The sequence below is a fragment of the Desmodus rotundus genome, chromosome 13, assembly GCF_022682495.2.
Source record: "Desmodus rotundus isolate HL8 chromosome 13, HLdesRot8A.1, whole genome shotgun sequence".
NCBI classification, from domain to species: Eukaryota; Metazoa; Chordata; class Mammalia; order Chiroptera; family Phyllostomidae; genus Desmodus; species Desmodus rotundus.
Window position 1 is genome coordinate 27,051,615 of NC_071399.1, and position 19,856 is coordinate 27,071,470.

Below are 19,856 nucleotides of genomic sequence, written 5' to 3' on the forward strand. Positions count from 1 at the left end.
TACTGGGAATCCTGAGAAGTCTGGTGTCTATAGGGTTTATTATTACCTCCTTCTGGTGTATGTGAGGAAAAGAAGAAATAGACTGGGCTGGGCAAGATAGTAGAAAGAGGAGGCAGATGTGAGGAGGGGGAAACCTGAACAATAGGAACGATTTGGGCCACTACATTTAAAAAATACACACTCATTAGGGTAAGTCTCCTGTATTTGAATAAAATCTTTGCAGTACAATGTATATGGTATAATTATATGTTTGCCTGGAGTAATTAAGTGTATGAATCTGACCTGAGAAGTGAACAATAAGTACTAGTTTAACTGAGAAGAAAATCCTTTCTTGGCCTTTTTTTTTTTTTTGGCATGATAGCTAATCTACAGAGTAAGAATGCATGGGAACACAACTCCAGGGATTTTTTTTTAATTTATAAACATTATTTGATTTAACTAAACCAGTTATTGGAGTAAATATTTTACATTTGTGTTGCTTACGTGAGAAAACACAAAGTTGAGTTGCCTTTAAAAGAAATTTCTTATATGCGTTTACTTATTATAGATTTGCCACATATAATAATTACTCAGTTTTCCAATAGGATAAATTTCACAAAACTGGCTGGTTATGTGAACTCTGTAAAGGAAGGTTTAGGATGAAAAACTATTTGAATGTTATTTGTGTGAAAATTTCATCACGACGAAGCAAAGTATTGTGATTGGAATTCTGCTGTGTTTCTGCTGGAAAGTTGTTTAAGGTGGCTGGCTGTTTAAGGAGGGTTACCAAACATCCTGGTTTCCCTGGGTCATTTCCAGGTTGTCTGTTGTACTGGAAGTGACTACACTTCAGCATTTGATTTTGACTTTGACTTTGTATTCCCTACGGACACAGATAGCAATGTGGGAAAGACGGGTGGGGGGCGGCTGGGGGAGGAAAGGGGTAGAGAGGGGGAAGTGGAGGACATCTGTAATAAGTGCCAACAATAAAAAAGAGAGAATGAAGTAATATCATTAATAGTTGCAGTAAAATAAGTCAAGCGGGGTTTGTATTTTCACGTGTCTGCAGTCTGTCCTGGAAGGTGTGAGTTGACACGTGCATTGAGCGGAATTTTCACATAGTTGATGAGTCTCAAAGACAATGTGGGGTAACCTTTCCTTTTCCCCTCCTGACAGCCTCCTTTCAGGGACAGGTGGAGTACTTGCTGATACTGGGAGCTAGGGGAGGGCACTGGGGACAGTTAACAACTCAGGTCAGGGAGCAGTGGGAAGTCTGGGGCTCGGCAGCCCCCAGGAGTCCCGGGGATCACCAGCTGGTTGTGCGGTAGCCCACCTGCATTGGGTGATGGTGAAGCTGCCAGGCTAACACTTAGCTGGTGGATGAGTAGAAAATGGAAAATTGTAATTTAGATGGAGTAAGTGACAAAATAGAGATTGAGCAGTTTTTAAAATACTCATTTTTGCTAAAATGATTTTTATTATTTATTACAGAATGAATTCACAACTAATTTTTTCTTATTGGTAATGCTTTTTTATTTTACTTGTAACAATTATGATTACATATTTAATGATTTGATCATCCCTGTTCCCTCTTCAGAGTGCCCTGGTTAGACAGTGAATGGTCACTGTACTTACAGTTCAGGCCGAGTCAAGGAAGTAAGGGATAGAGCAAGGACACTCAGCCTAGCCTGGGGGCCCCATTCAGCCTGGCCTGGAGTGGATTTTATGTTTTTAAATGTAAAAAAAAAACAAAAGCAGAACAGAAGCAAAGAAGCATGTGCAGCAGCAGCCTTCTGTGGCCTGCCAAGTCCGAAACATTTACTGTCGGGTCCAGGACAGAAGCATTCTGACTGTCTGGACTCTGTGGTGCGTGTGCTGGAAGGCTACTCACGCACGGCAGTTTATCATGAACAGTTTTGTTTTGTAACCGAGTTAAAGTGAAGACTTGGAAATCACTGTGCTCTCATTGGTTCTGGTGCTTAAGTGTGTGATGGAGCACTGCACAGCCAGCCACAGGCTGCAGTGTGTGACCCCTTTCTGGACCAGAGGCCTCACAGTGCGGTCTGAGGGCTTCCCGAGACCCTTTCAGTACGCTCGTGAGGTCAGGATTATTTTATAACAGGACAGCATTATTTTCCTGTTTCTCTGTGCTGATATTTGCACTGATGGTGTAAAAGAATGGGGGCACAGTGGGGGATCTTAGCACAAATCAAGGGAGCGGCACCAGACTGTTCTAGTTGTTACTGTGTTGCACTGTACTGCCCTGCACTTGAAATGAAGACAATGGCCTTGATAAAGCAGTGCAAACTAATTACATTTCTATGCCCTTGACTACATGCCTTTTTAATTTCTCACGTGATGAAAATATGCATAAACCACCTCTGCTCCTGGTGGTTGCCTCAGGAAAAGCACTTGTGTGTAACCAGGTTTGTGAGCTGGAAAACACTCCTACCTTTTTTCATGGAATGCTACTTTTCCTTCAAAGTATGACTGGAAAACTGTGGTTAGTGGCAGACATTCTCTCAGAAATTAATAGAGTGAGCCTGTTACTTTAAGGAAAACAACTGACAATTTCTGTTGTTAATGTTAAAATGTGAGCTTCCTATCAAAAATCAGAAGTTTGGAAAAATTATATCTGTACCAAGAGTTTGAGAGCTTCCCAGTTCTCAGACTTTTCTGAAGATATTAGTGGTGACATTAATGAGTGTGATTTTTTAAATATAGCGTACTGAAATGTGTCAAGCTGTTTTTCAAATGACCATTGCATGGCACAGAATCATGCCTGGGTAAAAGATTCATTCAAAATGTAAGACAGATTTTAATATGAGTACAAAAAGTTCGTTGATGCAATTTTAGAGTCCGTATTGCAACCAACCTTTAAGAAATTACCACGTGTTTTATTTTGATGTCATAATCAGAATAGAATAATTCTCTGAAAAGGAAATTAAAGTTAACTAAATATCTCTGTGATGCTGGATTTTCTTAATCTTTTTTAACCAAAACAATAGATTTTTACAAATTAAATATTGAAGTGGTTATGGGAATCCAGCTGTCCTCTAGTAAGGCAGCCATTAGAGAAATTTGTAAAAAATGTCAATCACGGTTGCTTGTCTCACTAAACTTCATATTGTTTTGGAAAATATAGTTATCTTTAATAAAATATGTTACTTATATTCATGGAATGGATTACTTTTAAATGAGTTAATATTTGAAACTTTCCCATTTTAATTAGTAATAGAGTGGATATCAGTGGATATAACCCACGTAAACAAAGGTCTTTGGAGCGTTCCACACTTTTAAAAATGTAAAGGTCCCGAGACCAGAAGGTTTGAGGACTGCTATCCAGGGTTGAAGCAATCACTTTATTAGCACATCCACATATAGTAATTGAACATACTTTTATGAATAATTAAGCATACAACAATCTCATTTAAAATAATTTTTTGTTTAGTTGGTTCTACATCATCATGATAATTTCATCAGCTCTTTTCCTTTTTACCACACAAGAAAAATCTTTTCAATTCTTTTTTCCCTCTTTTTCAGTTCTCACAGCCATGCTCGGGTGAAAACAGCCCTGCTAGAGGCTCATTCTGAAATGGGGAACACTGAAATTCTGGAAAGGGAGCCCTCAGAGAATCTCAGCAATGGCACCAGCAGCAACGTAGAAGCTGCCAAAAGGCTGGCCAAACGCCTTTATCAACTGGACAGATTCAAAAGATCGGATGTCGCAAAGCACCTAGGCAAGAAGTATGTCCTGCCCCGAGGCCAGTTGTCTGTGTTTGTGTTAGTATCAGCTCCGATACTAATAACCAAGTCTATTCTGTTTTCTTACAGCAATGAATTTAGCAAACTAGTTGCAGAAGAATATCTGAAGTTTTTTGATTTCACAGGAATGACGCTGGATCAGTCTCTCAGGTAGGATTCGACATCACTTATGTTCGTTTTTGCCTCCATAGGATTTCTCCAAAGAAGAGAAAGTAATGTGCTGAAGCTAAACTCTGATTTTTAGGGTTTTTAAACCCCCTGTTACTTTATGAGGTTAGCCCAGATTGTGCTAAAGATATTAAATGCACCATAAAGTGAGGAAATACATATGGGGTTAGGAAATCCCAGGAACTCATGGTCTGCATGACGTGGTAAGGAATGGTGGCAGCGGAGGTCTTGAGGAGAAATGGAATCTGTGGGAATTTGGCTTTTTCAATGATTAATTATTTTTAAAAAGACAGTTTACAGACTGTAGAATTTTAGATACTTTTTCTAAGCATTTGTTTACCATACCAATTAGACTTTTAAGACAGTACTTTAGAATTAACTCACGAATGGAATAAAAATGAGTATCAACATAATTAGCAGCAGAAAGTATCTACAAAAGTGGTCAGGCAGTAACACTTTCTGCTGACCTGTTCACATGAAGGTGTCTTAAACACCTTCACTAATCCTCACTTTTCACACCATATCGTACTATGCATTTCTAAGAGCAGCTGAAGGCAAAACCCCGTCAGCATTTAATCTTATGAAGTTTATAACCTGTCAGAGCCTGGAGGAATTCTGAGGTCGTCTGCGTAGCTGTCTAGTTTTACCAATCAGCGACCGAGGCCTGGGAGGTGAAGTGAGGGCGTTTGATTGTGATGCACACAGTGGCTTCTTCTGTGGCTCTTTGCATGAACCCAGGGTACTCACAGGTTTTGCAGTGAAAGCAGCTGAGGGTGGAGGAGAGCTCTGTATTTTTGTTTTGCTCTCCTATGTGTTTTATTTTTAAAAAGTTGAAAAAAATTAAAATTTGGGCAGTGTAACTTAGATTAACAAACTATAAGGAAAACAGCAATATTTTCATCTTAGAAATAAGATTTATTGTATATTTCTTTCAATAAAATTTCTTAGAGCATTTTAAATGATTTTTTTTTCTTCCCATCTCGTGTTTTGGAGAATATATCTACTTTGTCAGTGGGGAACGTCTGGATTTATGTATAAAAGACAGTACTCTCAGTGACTCTGATTTAGAAAAGTGTGTGGTTCTGGGCATATTTTCTATTGTTAAAGAAGTTTTATACACAAATTGATTTATTCCTAATTTATGGAATAAATTGAGTTTCATCTTTCAATTTCCTCCTCATGTAACAATTTAATAATGTGGAGATATAGGCAAAGTAAAATTAACAGAAATCTGCACACAAGATAAAATTGTGATTTTAACACTAAGTCAGTGGTGATTGCAGTCATGTAACAAAACGACGGAACAACTGAGACCCATGTGGAGCTGTCAGACGCAGCCTGCATGGTCACGCGGTCAGTCTGGTGTGCTTTGGTTTTCATCCAGCTGCTCTTCTTAACTGGCCACCTGACGCTTAGTTGTCGGGGGAGGTCACCTACCTTTCCTAGGCTCTCCTTGGTGTTACAGCCCTGTCATCTTTTACCCGAACCTTTAGGAGAATTTAAATGTCAGTACAAATTTATACTGAATGGCCATGTAGTAAGTGATTTTTTTTTTAAGTAACTGCAGAATATTTTACTTTGTGTAAAATACTCATTCATATAGACATAAATAAAATATTTATTATGTCTCTATGAATTAACTTTAACTGTCATACATAAAGAGTATGGTAACATTTTCTAAAATTTTACTTTTTTCCCCCTCATTCTTTTTTTAGGTATTTCTTTAAAGCGTTTTCTCTTGTGGGAGAGACTCAAGAACGAGAGAGAGTTTTAATACACTTCTCCAGTAGATACTTTCACTGTAACCCGGAGACCATTGCTTCACAAGGTAATCTGATGGAAGTGCTTGATTTTTTTTAATCCTCAATAAAGACACCCTTACTGATTGTAGGGAGAAGGGGAAGGTGGGAGAAGGGGGGAGAGCACACGAGCACGGAACATCAATGTGAGAGAGAAACATTGATTGGTTGCCTCTCGTATGCATCTCAACTGGGACCAAACCCACAACCCAGGAGGCTTGTGCCCTGACCGGGAATTGAGCCATGAATTTCAGTTTACGGGGCCATGCTCCAGCCCACTGAGCCACACCAGCCAGGGCTTGAATTTCTTTTTTGTAATAAGGGTTATTTTTCTCATTACGAAAATTACATTTTGGTGGAAAATACAGAAAATTATACAAAAGAAAATTAAAATAATGTAAATATTTCTATCTAGAGATAACTATTATAAATAGTCAGGTTTACTCCTTTGTAGTCTATCAGTCCAATATTTATTTAATGTCCGGTCGGACTGTCATCGTTAGAGGTGTTTCCTACTGTCTTTCCCTTTCATTGTGAGCATTTCTCGTGCCGTCCCATCTTCTTTAAACAGCATATTTATCATGCCTGATATTCTTTACTCCCCTTTCAGTTATTTTTCTCTACTTTCCATTCCACGGTATTCTTCACATTGCTTACACTTTGTCACTCGGAGATTTTATGTGCAAAATGGATTGTAATAAACGAAATTCCAGTTTTCCTATTTTCTTTTCCTAAACATCAGATCTCTAAATTTCTTGATGAAGTGCGTGTGTGCTCAGTTTCGGGTTACTTTTGGAAATACTTACAGATCTCACTGGAGTTTATGGTTGTCTGGTGCTTTTGTTTGATATTCATCAAAACAACACTGACCACTGACTTTGGCTTATGATTTTAATGAACCATGAGTTTATGTTTATTGTACTATTTTTATTTTTTAATTTTTAAAATATATTTTGATTATGCTGTTACAGTTGTCCCAATTTTTCCCTGTTTGCCCCTCCCACCAGCACCCCCCACTCCCTTAGACAGTCCCCCACCTTTGTTCATGTCCGTGGGTCATGCATATAAGTTCTTTGGCTGTTTTTGAAAAGCAACTTTAATTATTGATATACCCTCTGAAGAGTGATTTCTTCTCCGTTTCAATTCTCACAATAAAGCAAAATTTTCAGGGTTTAAAGTTAAGCGCATTTACTTACAATTGGAGAATCTTCCATAAAGAGGCGAACTCTGGAATAAATCACTGAGACTAGATGCCCTAGAAACAGTAATGACCCCTTAGCTTTAGTACTACCAATTAACTAAAAAATACAGGGTCTTGATACAGAGTGGAGTGAGTGCCCCCACCCCTCTGTCCTGCAGGCTGGAACCGTCTGATTATTAAAGCCACATTCTTATCTGTAAGATGGAAACTTACCTTTCTCTGTTCCTTTCTGGGACTGTGTTTAGACCATTTATTCACTGTCTCTATCACTGTCAACGTTGAGTAGCAAAGGCAAGGGATATAAGAGGGCTGTTTTTACTAGAACCTTCTTCAGATCTAAGATGTTGACACTCCTGAATGAAATAAAGAATATGGATTGTGCATTCAATGAGCTGTTGATAAGGAAACTTGAGAGTTGGCTGCTGAGTTTAACATATACTTTCAGGAATTTGCTTTAAACATATTTAGAATGTGTGATAATCAGCTGAAACTGGAATAAATATACTTTCAGGCATTTAGTAGCATCTACCAAGAGACATTAATAACAGAAATCTCCTACTATTTTTAAAGGCACACTTTTGAAAAATAAGCTGTCTTTAATTCTTGAATTCAGTAATTGGACAGGCCTTTCTGTACAGTTAGCATAATTAATAAGGCTTTTCCAAGTCTGCAGCTGCTGTGGTCTAGCCCTTGGGTTGAGAACTGCAGAGAGAGAGTACGGAGGCAAACTAATTCTGAAGCCTGGGAATGAGAAGCTTAACTCAGTGCTTTTTCTTGTTTTGTATAAAATAAGAAGAGTGATGTTTCCGTATATGTGTGAATCCTTCTGATTCGAGGAACTCTTTTCCCCTGAATATTTAATTTCTTAATTCTCACAGATTATTTCAGTATTCCACTTTTGTCTGATTCATAGTATCTTGGACCATTCAGTCTAAATGTTTTCTTTAAAGAATGGTAAGATTCATTAAAAAAAAAAGAAGAAGAAGAAGAACAGCAAGAAAGAGGAGATAACTGTTCCTGCCTATATGTTTTTAGCCAGAGAACTGGAATCCAAACAGTAAACTGTGGAAGATGCAGACTGTGGCTTTCCTTAACTTTTGCTTCTTTCCTAATTCACTCTCCTCCCAGAAAGTGAAACAAGTAACAATATTAACTAATTTATTAGTTTCATGTCTTATGTTAAAAAAAATTGAGAAGACATAAATAAAAGAATAAAAATTAAAGTTTCACTTTCCAGAGATAATAATCTTTTTAAATATTACCTTGCACAGTAGTGTAGATGTATTTATATTTAAAAGGAATCATAGTGCAGATGTTTTTCATGTAATAATTTATTGTGATTAAATTATTCACACTTCTATATGTATCCTTTCCACTTCTGTATGTATACTTGGACAACATTTTTAATTAAGCATAAAAGAATTATGTTTTGAGGGGGTCATATTTACTTGTTTCCTATTATAAGCAATGTTTCTTTGAATATCCTTGTATTTTGTGTAGTTTTTAGTTCCTTAGTATAAAGCCCTAGAAGTAGATTTGCTATGTCAAAGACATTGTCTCAAAGTTTGTAGATATGTACTCCCAGGCTGTCCTCCTAAGAGGTGGTAATAATTTACTTTATCCAGCAGAGTCCAACTCTGAGGTCTTTAATGATTTATTCTGATCTAATTTCTGTCTCCCCAAACCAATAGGATGAATTGCGCCTAGCTGCAATATTGTGCTTTCATAAGTTCTTAATGTAGGCTCTTTTAATGATAATGGGAGTCTAACAGGAGATAGTGAGTGAGCGCCCTCTGGCCTTGTCTTTCCGTAGACGGAGTCCACTGCCTCACCTGTGCGATGATGCTGCTCAACACAGATCTCCACGGCCATGTAAGTGCACGGTTGTGAACTGGCCATAGAAACCCAAAGTGTCTCGGGCTTGTCTTTGCTTTTATGTTCATACACATTTATTGTCTGCCCTCCTTCCCCTCATTCTCTTCATGGCAGGTAAGTAAACATAAGTCTTCGGAAAAATAAATAACTTATTTCGCACCTAACATAGAGCATCATTTTAAGTGAATGCCATATTGTCACATGTCTGGAGTTGTATCTGTACTGTGTGTGTTCTCTACCTTCTTTCTCCACTAGATGGCAGAGGCAGAGCTTTTACTCTGATTTTTTGTTTTGTTTTTCATTTCGTTATTAGGGTTGATGTTTTATGATGGGAAGAGAGGATATAAGTCATATCTGAAACTGTTCAGTATGTTTTCACTAAAAACAGTAGTAAGTCTTAAGAACTCAGTCCCTTCTACACTTTCTGCACTCAGCTCACCTGATGTTTTACTGGTTGAAATATCAAAATAACATAATTACCGTCTCATCTTCTATTTAAAATATAGGATGAACTTAAATCTATAAATATATGTATAAACTTTCACCTTTCATAGATGTGAAATTTTACCATTTACTTAAACTCTTTATATTAGAGAAAATGAGAGTGTTTTAGTTCAATATAAATCAATGTGTACTTACATAGCACAATAATTATTTCATCGTCCCAAGCTCATTTATTTTGAAGAGAAAATCAAGTTTCTTGTAATTAAAGAGTCAACTTCATCCCTTGATTTGCTGTATGATTTACCTTACAACTTAAAAAATCACTTTAAAGGAACTGAAACTTAAATATTAGTCCAAATGTGTTCTCCTGTTCCAGAGGACGTGTAATCCCCTTACTTAGAACCACGGTGCTCCTCTTTAAGAAAGGCAGAAAGGAACTGTATGGGGCCTGAAGGTGGACTGGGGTTGGGGGAGGCTTCTACCACCAAAAAATAAAGAATATAGCGATAGAATCATAATTTTAACACTGTCTTCACAAATCTCACAGTACTTCACCAGGAAGTTCCCCTTGTAGTTTGCAAGTGGTGGATTTAGAACAGCTTAGTGGCTTGGAGACACATGTAACGTGTGCAGAGGTTATCCAGACTAAAAGTGTAGATACCCTGATACTTCGAGGGGACGTTCCTGGGCATAGAGTGGTAATACGTCTTGTTGAAATGAAAGTACTGGGATTCCGGCCATTCGAGCCTTCAGTAAGAGTCGGAATCTAATACATAGCCAACTTGTTGGAGGGGTGACCAGGCAGTGGACTGCCATGACCTCTGTTCTCGTTACCGGTGCAGCAAGTTTTCCCTGCTTTCTGCTGTCTAATGACAACACTTGCAACTCTGTTTCCTTCTTTCCCTCCCACTCAATTTCTCAAACTAACGTTCGGCCAAAGGAAACAACTTTGAGTAGGCTTGACAGGGGTGTCCAACCCCTGGGCCATGGACCAGTAGTGGTCTATGGCCTGGTTAGGAATCGGGCTGCACAGCAGGAGATGAGCGGTGGACCAGCGAGCTATCTAAGCTTCATCTGTATGTACAGCTGCTCCCCATCACTCACATTACCACCTGAGCTCCACCTCCTGTCAGATCAGCGCTGCTATTAGATTCTCATAGGAGTGAGAACCCTACAGTGAACTGCACGTGTGAGACATCTGGGTCGCACACTCCTTACGAGAAGAATCTAATGCCTGGTGATCTGAGGTGGAGCTGAGGCAGTGATGCTAGTGCTGGAGAGCAGATGCAAATGCAGGTTATCATTAGCATGGAGGTTTGATTACATAGAGACCATAATAAATCAATTAACTTGCAGATTCATATCAAAACCCTATCAGTAAATGGCAAGTGGCAATTAGGCCGCATCTGGTGGCAGCTTATAAAGCCATCCCCCCCTCCCCCAGTCCGTGGAAAAATTGTCTTCCATGAAAGCGGTCCCTGGTGCCAAGAAGGTTGGGGCCTGCTGGGCCTGACCACATGTAACATTAACAATTCCCAGAGTGAGGAAACTTTCTCACATCAGATATTTTGAGGTCTCATCGACCCGTCAATATTGTGCACTTAGTGTCTGTTGACTGAGAAAATGTGTAATGAAGAAAAGAAATCAGTAACAGTTCAATTCTTTCTTAAAGGTTGAGGATCTAATAGAAATTCTATGGAAGTTGCTAGATTTGGGGAGATTTGTTATATTAAAAGTGGATTGCTTTAATAATACTTTCAAATAAACATGTATCTTATTAATCACAATAACTTGAAACAGCAGGAAATGAAGGTGTGAGGTTAATTAGTTATTCAGGTCACTCAGTGCTCGATGCTGGGACAAACCGTGGGCGCCCCAGGGCCAGACCCGCACATCTCCAATGTGCTCCAGCTTTCTCTTCAGACCACTTTGTTTAGGAATTGAAAGGAGACTAAAGGTGGCATCACACTTCTTTTTGGCAACTACAATATAAGAGACAGTTACTTTAAATGAACATTTAAATATTAGCTTGAGTTATGCCAATCATACATAATTAACAATTGGCTGAAGTGGCAGAATTACATATAAGAGGGAGAAAATTATAAATACAAGTAAATCTCTCTGTGCCATCTTCGAAATCTCGTTTTGGGCGATTATTAGTTCTCAGTTATGTTTTCATAAATGTGTTCTGTATGCTTCAGATCATCTATTTAGGTTTTTTAATCAATGTTTTTAAATCCTTATTTATAATGCATACTGTTACAAGTCTGTTGAATGTATAGTAACTATCATAAGAACTAACTATCTGAAAATATGTTTCTCTTAACTTCCTCTCCTGGATTCATTTTAAAAATAAATTTTCCTTCTAGGTGGTAAGTTTCTGTCCATCCCTCTGGATGTAGCTTCTCTTGCATCACGAGTGCCTGGTTTACTATTAGAGTGTCCGTCTGACTCAGTCGCATGACCCCCATGAAAATGAATCACCCAGAATGCAAAGCACATTATTCCTAACCTCTGTCCTGTTCACCCGTCTCCTTGTTTTGTACTGCCTAGGCCATCATCTCTCATTACTTACTCCAGGGACATAGTGGTCCTTGGTGGGGGGCGGACTAATAAGCCACTTTGCTTTCTTCCCTGCATTGTGTCATCATAGGGACACGCCAGCATGACCTTTCTTACAGGTGCTGAGACGGTCCTCGTGCTTTCGGTGGGGGAGGCGTACCTGGGGAGGTTAACTTCCTCGGGCTGTTCTTTGTGGATCTTTCACATGGGTTTCATTTACTCAAAGGAATGATGCATTAGTATCGGCCTTTTGTTCTTCCTGCTAATTTTCTTACTAATAAAATAGTGGAATGTATACTAATATATCTAATAGCGTTACATGTTGAATGCCTTTGTATCTTTCTTTTTCTAATTTATTCTCTCATTCAACAAATACTTAGAGTGTGTCTACTCCATTTCAAGTTCTCTGCCATTTGGGTAAGGATCAGAAATGAATGAGTCATGTTCATGGAAGTCAGATCTCATCTCCAGTAGCGGTGGCTAGGCTGACCTCCATGGTCAGGTTTAACCGAAGAAATGGTAGCAAGTGGCTGAGGTGCTGTGGTGGAAAAGCACTGGAGAGAGATTTTCATTATACATTGGAGCAGAGTTAAACGTCACTAAGAAGGCTAGGAAAAAACCAATCTGAAGTGTATACAATATTTTGGAGAGAAATTCATTCAGCTGTTATAATTCTTTCATTGGAACTAAGAATGGCAATTTCCTCCAGTACCTATTTTTGAAAAATGTGAATAATTTATCATCTTAGCAATAGTCTTGACTTGCTTTTACTTGTCTGCAAGTGGTTTATTTTCATAACTATTTTATAATTGTGGCCACATGCCTAATTTGGTAAGTAATCTCTTATTTTTAAAATGCTTCTTCATTGTGAAATATATATGTAAATTAAGCTTGCACACACAGGTAGATTTCTATTCAAACTAACTCTAAAGTTTGTTTTTCTTTTGCTATAATGGAACTAAGTTATATTGAATTTTGTTTGAACTGTCAATAAGGAAAGAGTTAAAAATCTTTTTATTTGTATTGTATTAGAAATGATGTAAACAAAAGAATCTGTCACGTTAGAATAAATTCAAACCTATCCTTTTCTGGATTAATCCTCAAATGCACTCACTCTTGCCTACAGCTAGCTCTGTCTACTTCGCTCCAGCCTTCCCGGCAGGATTATTGCGGAGGCGGAAGACAGGTGGCAGGTCAGGCCAACGGGCAGGGATTTCTCACCAGGGAGAGGGAAGGAAGTTTTAGAGATAGAACTGGGTTGCACTGAAGAGTGGGGTAGACAGGCGCGCGGTCAATTGGCCAATTTCACAACTAAAAATTGAAAGATACCCACAAGACTGTGGCTGCCCAAGGTCAGGCCATGGTCGGAGGCAGTAGCCAGGACGTTGTTTTTAATCAAGATTTGTGACAAAATCTACCCTTTAATATTGTGGCTTGGGACTTTTAGTAGCTCTTCTATCTGAAGACACTCTCTGCTTTTCGGTGTTGGCAGGAGCCAGCCCACGCTGTGCAATGGATGTAAGGGGGTCGGAGTGTGGGTTTTCTGGAGTGGCGGCTCTCTCTGCCCCAGGCTGGGTGTCCTGCAGATGCTTTGTCTCGGGGATGCTCAGAGAGGCTGAATGTCCTGTGTTTGTTAAACTCAGTGTTCTGAGTTTAATGTAGGAGGCAGGACCTTCCTGGCACTTTTTGTGTTTTGGGTTATAGGTTGGATGAGGGTAAAACCAAGGCTAGTACATCATTCTTGTGGCAGGAGGAGGGGACAAAGTCAAGGAATGACTTTTTTTTGTAGGTTTTGTAACAGAACAATGTTAAAAGATATGCACAGTTCAGTCTGAGATAGGTCATAGGAATTCATTATTTTAAATCTGCAAACTGCATTGATGATTGAGAGTTTATTTTTAGATTCTCTAGGAGCCTAGAATTTTAAATAATGGGTAAAATATTTGGTTTATTATCAGAAGTGGAAAATGAGTATTAGAAGAATCCTGTTATTTAATCCTGTTATTAAAGGATTTTCATTCTTTTGCTTTTCATATTTTATAGTTCCACCCTTGAAAGTACCGCAGACCTCCATGAGGTTGATAAATAATTAATATCCTCAGGATATCTCTGCATCTGTGATTATTGTTATTGTAACTGGCAGCTGCCTTAAATGCGTTTTGCCTGCTGCCTCCCCTTCCTCCTGCAGAGCTGTCTTCTCTGTGGATCCCTCTTCCTGTCTGTGCTATTCACCTCCTTGATACCCTCTGCCATTAAAGCCATCCCTGGGATTCATTTCTTTTTCTCTCTGGGCTTTACCTCCCTGTTGTCGATTCCAGCCTTGGTCTTAATTTTCATTGAGCCAGCGCCGCGTCCTTCCCTTGGAGTCCTCTTTTCCATCTCCTTGTCCAAGTCTGTCTTCTCACCTGATTGGGACTCCCCAGCCAGAGGGGCTTCCTCCAGGCTCTCACCCCATGGAGCTTCTCAGAGATACTGATGGTTTACGGAAGCATCAGATCTAGATCTCGGAGTTGCTAAGGGTTTCCTAGGGAAGCATGGAGTTCAGTTCACTGTTACTATTTCTGTGGCCAGAATGAGCATTTATGGGATAACCTGAGATCCTAACCACCACTGGGAAATAGAAAAATGTTATGGCTTCAAATTTTTCAATTTAAAAATGAGCTTTATAATGTACTATCAAATTGGCAACTACCTCGATTTTAAATAGGAATCTTTATTTAAGCATGTCAGAATTCCTCATGCACTGGTGGATTTTCTTGGCTTCTGTGACTCCTCCAAATGGAAGCCTTTTTTCCTTCTTCCCTTCCTCCATTCCTGCCTCCCTGTGTTACCTCCCTCTTCCTCCTCTCTTTTCTCTCTCCCTTCTCTCCCTTCTCTCTGTAGCTCTTTCTTTCTTTACTTTTCTTTTGGTAGTCTGCTTTTCTTAGAATAGGTGTATATGTGATGGAAAATAACAACACTGATAGCTTTTATCAGCTGAGTCAATGGTGCTCATTAGGAATATCTAATTTATACATTACTTAGTACGTCCCTGTCTCCTTCTGACCGTCACAAATGTTTTGCACGTGACAGCTAATTAGTAGGAGGAGATAAAGGATAGCAGGTGAAACTCTGTTGAGTCAGTTTTGCTCTCCTTTAGTTCTTCAAACATTTGGGGGGAAGGAGCGAGGATGAAGAAGATGATAGAAAACTTTCACCTCTAATTCCATTGCTTAATTGAATGCCTGTTCTTCTAAGGCAGTCAAGTTACAAGTAGAGTTTAGTTCAAAATGTATTAAAGACTTAAATGTTGATTCAAACACATAGGCAGTAAAATCTCAGATATTTCTCATAGAAATATTTTTTTCTGAAATATCGCCTCAGGCAAAGTAAACAAAAGAAAAACGTGTCTACATCAAAATAGAAAGTTTTTGCACAGCAAAGGAATCTCTCAACAAAATGAAAAGACAACCCACTGAGTGGGAGAACATAATCATAATACATCTGGTAAGGGTTAATATCCAAAATATATAAGAAACTTAAAAACTCAACACCCAAAAAGATTCAATTCAGAATCTAAGAACCTGAGAACCTAACCATCACTGCAAAATGCTTTTAAATAGGAATCTGAATAGACAGTTCTCCAAAGAGGACACACAGATGGCCAAATAGATGTATGAAAAGGTGTTCATTGTCACTAATCATCAGAGAAATGGAAATTAAAACCGCAATGAGATACCATCTCACTCATGTCTGAACAGCTGTCATCAGTAAATCAACAAGCAAGTGCTGGCGAGGATGTGGAGAAAAGAGAACCCTTTTGCACTGTTGGTGAGAATGCAGATCGGTGCAGCCACTGTGGAAAGCAGAATGGAGTTACTTAAAAAATTAAAAATGGACCTGCCTTATGACCCAGCAATTCCACTTATGGGAATTTATCCAAAGAAACCTGAAACACTAATTTGAAAGAACATTTGTGCCTCTATGCTCACTGCAGCATTGTTTGTAATAGCCAAGATATGAAAGCAGACCCAGTGCCCATCAGTAGGTAAGTGGATAAAAAAGCTGTGGTGCATTTACTCAATGGAATGCTACTGAGCCATAAAAAAGAAGGACATCTTAACCTTTTGTGACAGCGGGGATGGACCTGGAGAGTATTATGCTGAGTGAAGAAAGCCAGTCAGAGAAAGACAAGTACCATATGATTTCACCTGAAAGTGGACAAAGTGGAGACAGACTTACGAATACAGAGAGCAGACTAACAGCTTTCCGAGGGGAGGTATTTGGGGCCTGGGTGAGTGACAGACCTAGACAGACCTAGGAGGAATGGAAAATCACCAGGCGGGAAAACTGTGCCGTGTGAAACTGTAACCTAGGAAAATGCCTGCCTGGGAAACTGCCTGCTGACCCTACCCAGAACAGACAGATGCCCGGCTAAGATTGGGGTCTGGGGTTGGCCTATCCAGCATAACAGAATTCAGCTTTAACTTGAGCCTGACAAGATGTATCAAGAACACTGGTCAGCAGGAACGGCACCCAGCAACCAGCTCTAGCCAGTCAGACTCTGACACCCCAACCAGTTGCCTTTCGCAGGTTTTTGCGCTTAAAAACCCTGTCCTGAGAACAACCGAGCAGGTCCTAACCTCCCTAGGTTGGCCACACTTTCCCCCGAGTCTTAACCTCCCTTGGTTGGCTCCACTTTCCTTCTTATTCCCCACTAATAAACCCTGCTCCTTAGCTCTCGATGTGTCTGTCTGGTTTTTTGGGCGACTCAGGCCCAACAGTGAGAAGGGTGAAGGGATTAAGCAAAGAAAAAAAAGGCTCACAGACCCAGACAATATGGTAATTGCCAGAGGGAAAGGGGGCTGGGGGAAGATAGAAGATACACCAGGATAAGTGGTGATTTGAATGGAGGTGGTAATCACACAATACAGTATACAGATGAGGTGTTGTAGAATTGTACACCTAAAGCCTGTATAATTTTACTAACCAATATCACCCCAATAAATTCAATAAAAAATACGAGTTTAGTCAGTCCGTAATTTGATAATGAGGTCGGTGTCTTTTCCTTTATCTTCCCAAATGTTACAGGAAATACTTCCTATGAAGCAGTGATAGGATCTGCTGCCAGCATGCTTCTCAAACTTCATGATATCAGCGTTCCTTTCCACTCTTAAAATATTTTGAGGACCCCAAAAAGCTTTGTTTAATATTTTAAAAATATTTATCATACTTATCAAACTAACATAGGTAATTTTTAAATATTTATTAAATTAATAACTAATAAATATTTTAAAGTAGCATTTAATAAGTCCATTAAGTGAATAACATTTTTTGTGAACAATAATTATAAGAACAAGAAATTTAGTGAAGAGAATGCCACTTAAAATTTTTTGCAAATCTCTTTTATTTAATGATTTTCTGCTTCTGCATTTCGTCTTACAATATAGCCCAAGTTATGTAGCTTCTAGGAAACTTCACTTTAACTTGTATATGAGAGAGAGAAAGATGCCGTTAGTATCATTATAAGAATAAGCTTGACCTCATGGACACCCAAACAGGACCCCTGAACCATACTTGGAGAACCACTGTATCGCAGTATTACTTTCAGTTGCCACATTTTTCTTGATACCAGTTCCGGTTCTTTTTTCAATGGCAATGTGTTATTCAAGTGGCAGGAAAAATCCCAGTAATATTTCAGATATCCCCAAAGGTTGTATTTTTAACTTACATCAGCTCTGATTGGGGTCTCTGAAAGAGTACTATGAATATAACAGCTACAGCTTCCGTTTTGGAAATTTACAAGCATCCTGCTTTACCTGCTGGTCCTGCATGTAAAAAAGTGGACACCTGAGGGCAGCATCACACTACTCAGCTTGTAAGGGAAGCCTCCAAAAGAAAAATATGAGCTTCAGCAGAGCTTCGGAACTTAATTACCAGATCAGTAGTGCGCCTTTTCACCATTTACTGTAACATGTTGGAGGAGGTGGAATTGTCATGTGGGAGAGAAGGCCTGCTGTGTTTTTAATATCCCACGACTGAAGGAGCCAGATTTTACTGATGGATCATGAGAGCTTTCAGTTTCTCCCAAAGCATCTTTTCCATAAAGCTTCTGGCCTTGATACTATTAAAAATGAGAAATTCTAGGATCATTTTGTCTAATTCTTTAACCTCTAGATCAGAATATATGCTGTGGTCTGCTTTCCTGGTGGATACTGGGCAGCTGGCCTATTAGCAGTCTCCCCCTTTGGACTGAGGTTAGGGTGGGTCTTGACGGCAGCTTTGTAGAGGGTTCCATTCCCCCAGTTGTCAGGGAAGGCCTGCTCAAAGCAGAGACTTGGGCTCACTGGCTGATTTTGGATGGTAGCTTGTAGGATTTCTAGGTGACCCTCACTTTGCTCTCATTGTCACCACTAACGTTGGGAGTGCTTATCTGCTGGGGTGGGGAAAGATGCCCTGACTTTAACAAAGGAGAAACCTGCAGTTGGGCACAGAGTGCATCAGGATGCCTCTTCTGTGTGCGTGCTTGCCCGTGATGTCCTCCAGAACAATGCCCCTTCCTTCCAGTGTTCCTTTAGACAGGGCTCTGTTAAGTGTGACCCACAGGCAAAATCTAGCAAGTCAAGTTCTGTTGGAACACAGCCACACCTCTTTGTTTACACGTTCATGCGAAAACGACAGTGTTGAGTAGTTGTAACAGGGACCTTGTGGCCTGTGAAACCTAAAATATTTCCTATCTGGTCATCACAGAGATGTATAGAATTGGTCCTTTCCAGACTCCGGCCCTTAGTCCGCAAAGCCTTCCATTCCTTCCACAAACATGGTAGGGTATGGTTGAGGATGATCCTTTTACTTGACATTCAAAATGGGAACATGTTAAAAACATCTTGAGTTAAGTTTTTCAGAAATGATAGATTCATCAAAGAGTTTCTCTCTAAAAGACATTTAATGTATCTTTAAAAGAAAACACATGGAGAAAACAGCTCTTTCTTTTGTATTGAAAATATGTTTGATAATGGCAATATAATTATTTTGGAGAATAGTTTTAAATTTGGGGATGTGAACTCCCAGTCTCAGTTGTTTTTTGTTTTGTTTTTTTTTTTAACATTTTAATTAATATTTTTACTCATTAAAGATGATACCTTACTTGGCTAACTATTCAAGACTTGGGCCTGACTAGTATTTTGTGATTTCAAATAAAATTCTTCTTGTGGATTTTCCATTTTATGTATTACCTTTTTAGGTTTGATTTTAAAGGTAACGATCCAGAGATCCATTTTCATTGAGCATCTGAGAATTGGTTAGAAATGCTGCAGTGACTTTAAGGGACCATCTCTGTGCCTCTCGATGCACAGGACGGCCTTTTTGAATCTGCACGCTGGACTCTGTCAACGGGAAGGAGCTCAGAATAGAGGAAGGTGCTACAAAGGCACTGCCTTGGCGGCAGCCGTCCAGCATTTATTTCAGCGCAGGCCTTCTCCCCTCAAGTCATGGATCTGTTTGGGCAAAGAATGAACAGAACCCTGACAGTCAGTGGCTGAGCTTCTCTGTGTTACTTACAAGTCACTGAAATGCAAAGTCAATGATTAGCGTTAGCTTTGTTCAGTGAATAATATTTGTTGGAATAATAGCATTTCATAATAACTGATGCAGTTTAGTATACCAGCAGAAAACAACCCAGCTGTCATAAGGAGTGTTTGTTAATGACAAAGACTACTTCATTTTAGTTTTGCTCTGATAAAAGTGATATAAAAATTCAGGGAGCATTTCAACATGTATGTCAGTAAGACACAAAATGGACTAATCTGACCCTTTGCTCTTTTGCTCCTAAACCTTACCTAGAGAAATTACCAGTGAGTCAGAGAAGGATACTAAATGGCAGGTGTGAACATCCTCAGTTAATAAACTATTCAAGAAGTTGTTGGGCATCTTTGACCCATAGAAAGTCATGCATCTTGGTTATCTTTATTCCTTGCATTGGTCAGACTGGGAATTAACCTGAGGCTTACAACACTCTAAAGGGTATTTATTGAAGGAAAAAAAGAACCAAAGAGCTGAATTTCCCTAAGAACGTAAGCTTTGCG

The 19,856-nt window shown here is 39.2% G+C and overlaps 1 protein-coding gene across 4 annotated transcripts in view; it reads left to right on the forward strand.

The window, feature by feature from the left end:
• PSD3 (pleckstrin and Sec7 domain containing 3) overlaps positions 1 to 19,856 on the forward strand; it is a 535,098-nt gene that overhangs the window by 309,315 nt on the left and 205,927 nt on the right. For all 4 annotated transcript variants that reach the window (XM_053916640.2, XM_053916638.1, XM_053916639.2 and 1 more), the window contains 4 exons: positions 3,523 to 3,726; positions 3,814 to 3,894; positions 5,628 to 5,740; positions 8,726 to 8,784. In XM_053916640.2, the coding sequence (XP_053772615.1) occupies positions 3,523 to 3,726; positions 3,814 to 3,894; positions 5,628 to 5,740; positions 8,726 to 8,784 (457 nt within the window). The remainder of the gene's footprint in view (positions 1 to 3,522; positions 3,727 to 3,813; positions 3,895 to 5,627; positions 5,741 to 8,725; positions 8,785 to 19,856) is intronic.